Consider the following 6,000-nt stretch of genomic DNA (forward strand, 5'->3'; position numbering starts at 1 on the left):
TATTCGGCGACACCATCGAGGACTTCACTCAGCAGTTTTCAGCGGTGAGGAAGCAGACAGAGGCTATACAACACATCTTGCCCTGGCGCGGCTCAAGATCCCGTATCCTGTCTGCTCACCGAGGGCATCCCCCTGCGGCGGCGAAAGCCCAGCCAGCTCCGTCTCAGCCCGAGCCCAGTTCTCAGCCATAAATTGCCTCCAGCGTCAGCTGGGCCGGCCTCGTACCCGGAGGTAGAAGGCATGGCACGGGGGGTGGCTAGAGTGGCTTTCCCCTGGAAGAAGGAAAGCCGCGACCACAACATTTCCATGGTCATATTCTCGCAATGAGAACATGAACCATCCACGAATGCTGCATCAGTGTGATAACGAGCCAGACACGTGAGGCAGCGCCTGTGGCCGTCGGAAGCGGAGAGATAGCGACCATCTCCAGGAATCACACAAAGACGGAAAGGCTTCTTGAAAAAGACGCGTCTTTAAAAAGACGTTCACGTCAATGTGTTTGCTCTAATAGAGAAAATATACTCTTTGGAATATAAACTCTTTTAGCACTGTCAAAGCGCCCAGGGGCGTAATCTGCACAGATCTGTGCAGAAGGAGAGAAAAGCCGCTGGAATGCACCGTATATCCAACAGCAAACGCTTCTTGGGAGGTGAATGGACCGGAAGTGGAAGACAGCTTGCTGACACACATCCGCTCTGCTCCAAAGAAAAAATCTGAATGAGCGTTGAGTTATGTCTGGCTCTTTTTTCATCATCTCACGCAGGAGCTCCTCTTTTTTAAGAGGCTGTGTCATGTTAAAACAGGACTTCAACTTTTAAAAATGCATCTTGATTCACCTGAGTTCAAGTATATTTGTTGCGCTGCATCAAGCTTTTTTTTTTTTTGCAAACAGTCTGAATGGACCCTTATCATTCATTTGTTCTGAATGTTGCAACACACTCTCATGGCGAAATCGTCAGGATTCGTACGACTTTTCTAAATTTGGCTAATTCGTATGATATCGTGCGATTGCACTTGTTTGAATTCCTACGACTTTCACTATAGCTAGTGATGTCGCTGGACATCGTTTCCATGTAATATGCGACAATTACTTGCTTCTGTCAAACACAACAGCTTCCTATCATGTTTACACACTCTACTGATTGGTTAAGTTTAGATAAGGGGTTTGGGTTAGGGCATAATATTAATAAGTATGTCTTTAACACCTCGTGTGCAGAACTCACGCTTCCTTCTGCATTACACATCTGGGAATTTGCACGTGATGAAGTCATACTTTTTCTGCAAACAACATCGTGCGAGATCATACGAAATAGCCAACTCATAAATTATTTACGATTTTCATGACATCGGGTTGGAGTAATATTTTGGCTTGCGTCAAGTTCCAAATAAAAAGAGAAAATTATCAAATTTGATAAAGTTGCCAAACTTTCATATGTTTTTAATTCACTGGCTTACCCAAAAACGTACTGGCAATACTGGTTATTTAATATAATTTTTAGTTGAACTACTGTATTTCATTTTATAAACCTTTTCTGTGATATAAAATTACACATCCAGTGATATAACATTTTGGTTATAACGTCCACCCCTAACTCACACATTCAATGCACTGTAGTTTTTCCATTCTGTAATTTTTCCAGTGAGAAATTTCTCACCTCTGTCCTGTTTACATCCTTCATTATTGCCGCCATCTCATATTTGCATAAGAGCCTGTGTAACCAATGTGTTTCCAAGCCCCATCCTCAAGTTTTAATTATAAAGTGAGGCATTCAGAAAAGGGGCCCAACATGTTTCAGGTGGCCATTCACTCACCGACACAACTGAACCATGAAATTATTCGTAGGTCTAACCATTAGCTAAACAATAACACATTAATTCAGGGAAAATGGATAAAAGTTGTGGTGTTCAGGGAAAGGGATTGGGGTCCTAAGAGTGCAAGGGGGGAAAAATGCATTAGTATGTAGACCTGCAGCAAGACCATGCACACAAATGTAAGATATTTTAGAGACATTGCCAAACCAAGAATGAGGATTTTGTGCTTGGGAAGGAAATAAAGGCATAATTATTTCAATTACTTAAAAAATTACTTACTTTAAGCAAGCATTTCAAGAGTCACTGTTGAAAAAATAACAGTTAAAAATATTTATTTTGTTGAGGCATAAGAGTGTAGAAGGGATAGTTCACTCAAAAATGAAAAGACTGTCACACCCTCATATCAAGACTTTCTGTCTTCCGTGAAACATAAAAGGTGAATTTCTGAAGAATGCCCTGGCCACTCTTTTCCATATAATGAAAGTGAATGATGACTGGGGCTTTCAAGCTCCAAAATGACAAAAAATATCATAAAAGTATCATAAAAGAGTTGTGTTAATCGAAAATTATCTGTCATTTACTGATTTTATTTAAACATTGATGGATAATTCCAAATTCTGTCTGTCATTTTGACAGATAAAAAAATAAGAAAATCATTTTAACCTAGTGCATGAGATTTTACTTCACTATCTGTTTCACCCACACTCCCACTGTGTATGTGCCCTATTTATTGCCTAGTATTAAGATTGTATTTAGAAGCGTCATCACCATTAACACCTGGTAATATGCATCTCTTTTGACCAATTGTGTTTGGAATTCGAGGAGGACTCACCCTGAGTTATTGATTTGACTGCACACATCAATCATTACGTTAGTGTTTTACAGCATGATTAGTGTTTTATTTTATTATAATAAAGTGAAAAAAGTATAATAAAATGAAAGCGTGAAAAAAGTGCCGCATTGTTTCTGCTAACTTGAATTTAATCTAAGCGCAAACGTCATGGTTACTTTTGTAACCTCCGTTCCTTGATGGAGGGAACGAGACGTTGTGTCGATGTAGTGACACTAGGGGTCACTCTTGGGAGCCCAAGACACCTCTGGTCTTTGATAAAAGGCCAATGAAAATTGGCGAGTGGTATTTGCATGCCACTCCCCCGGACATACGGGTATAAAAGGAGCTGGTATGCAACCACTCATTCAGATTTTATGCTGAGGAGCCGAGACAAGGTCCCGGCCATTTCAGCGGGTAGTTCAGCGCTGTGGCAGGAGGGACACAATGTCTCGTTCCCTCCATCAGGGAACTGGCTGAACTGTGTTACGTGAACTGGTGGTGTGTGACGGGCAGACAACTGTGTGCCTCGTAGCCAGCGCACCAGGCTGACACGTAACCACCCCCAACATAGTTATGAGTGTCGAACAGCCCTTTGGGGACAAGTCGACTACCCAAAAGATAGAGAAAGGCTAGCCCAGTCGTGGCCTCTTTTCCCCTTCTTTTTGTTTTTTACCACTCCCTTAAAAAAGGGGGATTATCCGACTGGGCCGATCAGGTCTAGCAGTCCGCTGCAGTGTTGAGGTTGCCCGGGATGTGAGTAGCTCGCAGTGACTTGAGGTGCTGCTGACTCCAGATGAGGAGATGGCAGGTGAGTTGTGACATACAACGGGAGCGCAGTCCACCTTGACGGTTGACATATGCTACCGTTGCCGCATTGTCTGTCCGAGCTAACACGTGCTTGCCCTGGATCAATGGCCGGAACCTCCGCAGGGCGAGCAGAATTTCCAGCAACTCGAGGCAGTTGATGTGCCAACGCAGCCGCGGGCCCATCCATAAGCTTCAAACAGTGCCCCGGCCCGTATTGGAGGCATCTGTCATGAACACGACGCACCTGGAGACCTGCTCTAGGGGAACGCCTGCCCGTAGAAACGTGAGGTCGGTCCAAGGGCTGAAGAGATGGTGACAGATCGGCGTGATGGCCATGCCCATCTTGGGACTCAAGTCTGAAGCCAGTGCTGAAGCGGTCTCATATGCATCAACCCGAACGGAGTGGCCACCGCTGAGGATGCCATATGCCCCAGGAGCCTCTGAAAAAATTTCAGTGGAACCGCTGTTTTCTGTTTGAATGCCTTCAAACAGGTCAGCACTGACTGTGCGCGCTTGTTTGTGAGGCGCGCCGTCAACGAGACTGAGTCCAACTCCAAACCAAGAAAAGTGATGCTCTGAACCGGGAGGAGCTTGCTCTTTTCCCTGTTGACCCGAAGCCCTAGTCGGCTGAGGTGCAAGAGCACCAGGTCCCTGTGTGCACACAACACATCCCGAAAGTGAGCTAGGATTAGCCAACCATCGGGATAGTTGAGGATGCGAATGTCCACTTCCCTTAGCGGGGCAAGGGCTGCCTCTGCGACCTTTGTGAAGATGCAAGGGAACAAGGACAGACCGAAAGAGAGGACCTTGTACTGATATGCCCGACCCTCGAATGCAAACCGCAGGAAGGGTGTGTGTGTCAAGGAAGAATAGAGATGTGGAAGTATGCGTCCTTCAGGTCTACCGCCGCGAACCAATCTTGATGCCGGACGCTCGCTAGAGTGTGCCTTTGCATCAGCATCAAGGACGGGAGTCTGTGTAAAGCCCGGTTCAGTACTTGCAGGTCCAAGAATGGCCGCAACCCACCACCTTTTTTTGGTACAATGAAGTAGGGGCTGTAAAACTCCTTCATCTCGGCCGGAGGGACAATCTCATCAGACGTACCGGCGGGTGGGGCCTCATGGCAGGGCGGAGCCTGAGGTGCCACACCGTGTCATGGCCGTGCTGAGTTCAGGGACATCGAAGTACTTACCTGGCTCCTTGTGACCAAACCCGGAACAGCCTGGGATGGGGGAGGAAGAGGTCTGTCCTCGTGACCCATTGAGACTGTCACATCGGGGGTGCGGTTTTGTGCCTCAGCTGGGTGCTCAGGGGCGGAGAGACCGCAGCTGGAGCACCAAACCTGCCAAATAGAGTGGTGGACAGTGGTCGTGATGACGGCCATGCACACGGATATGTGACCTAGCGAACAAGGAAACAGCTCTTGCTGAACTCTTAGGTACTGCAGCCACTTGGGCATGCAGTGCAATTAAATGCAAAGGTAACAAAAGATTCTCCTCCCGGCCCTTGGCCAGGGGATGGAGTGGTCTGCTTAACAGCTCCAGAGCAGCAGGTTTCGTTGTCCCTGGGTCGCCCATCTCAGGGGCGCTTCGAAGCCTTTCGCGGGTTCTTGGCGGCCGTGAGACGGGTGGCATCTGCTTCCTGCGGTGGGCTCCATGTCGGGGCTGGACCACAGGGGTGAAAGGTGGCACTCCTGGACCACCAAGGTGGACATCGCCTGCCCGAGAGACCATGCCATGACTTTCGTTGCCCAAAGAGCGAGGTCGGTCGCCGAGCGCAGCTCCTGCCTCAATCCTGGGGCGGAACTACCCTCGTGCAGTTCCTTTAGCACCTTGGTGGACTTGCAGGAGAGTCATGGTGTGCAGGGCAGAGATGGCTTGTCCAGCGGCACCGTAGGCCTTGGCCGTCAGAGACGATGTAAACCTACAGGCCTTGGATGGGAGCTTTGGGCGCCCGTACCAGGTGGTGGCGCTCTGCGGGCATAGGTGCACCACGAGCGCCTTTATCCACCGAGGGGATTGCCGAATAGCCCTTGGCCGCTCCACCATCAAGGGTAGTGAGGGCGGGGAAGCTGAAAGATCGGGACCAGGCAGTAAAAAGTGCCTCCCACGACCTTGTCAGCTCTTCATGCACTTCTGGGAAGAAAGGAACAGGGGCGGGGCATGGCTTTGAGCGGTGCCGCAAGCCCAGGAACCAATCATCGAGCTGCGAGGGTTCAGGGGAGAGTGGGGGGTTCCATTCTAGCCCGACACTCGCGGCTGCCCGGGAAAGCATATCGTCATCTCCGCGTCAGCCTGTGACTGGGCGACTGCATCCGAAGGGAGGAGCCCAGCTGAGGCTTCCGCGTCCGACTGGACAAGCCCGCTCTCCGATGCTGCGCTCAAGAGCTCATCACCTTCGCGGGCTCCGAATAAGAGGTCGAACTTGCCGTGAGACGAGCCAGCGGACTCATCCGGAAGCCTGATCGGAGCAGACGAGTGTGCTGGTGAATGGGAGGTCCGTGGGGGGATACCCGGCAGAGCTGGTCCCGTTGGGGTCCCCAAATTGCC

The 6,000-nt window shown here is 49.1% G+C and overlaps 1 protein-coding gene across 1 annotated transcript in view; it reads right to left on the reverse strand.

Moving 5' to 3' along the window:
- The window catches only part of prkn (parkin RBR E3 ubiquitin protein ligase), a 134,572-nt gene extending 134,330 nt beyond the window's left edge, over positions 1–242 (reverse strand). The window contains 1 exon segment of the mRNA XM_051648078.1: positions 120–242. Coding sequence (XP_051504038.1) covers positions 120–242 — 123 coding nt within the window.
- Between the last annotated feature and the right edge of the window lie 5,758 nt (positions 243–6,000).

Source organism: Myxocyprinus asiaticus, chromosome 21, assembly GCF_019703515.2.
Source record: "Myxocyprinus asiaticus isolate MX2 ecotype Aquarium Trade chromosome 21, UBuf_Myxa_2, whole genome shotgun sequence".
NCBI lineage: Eukaryota > Metazoa > Chordata > Actinopteri > Cypriniformes > Catostomidae > Myxocyprinus > Myxocyprinus asiaticus.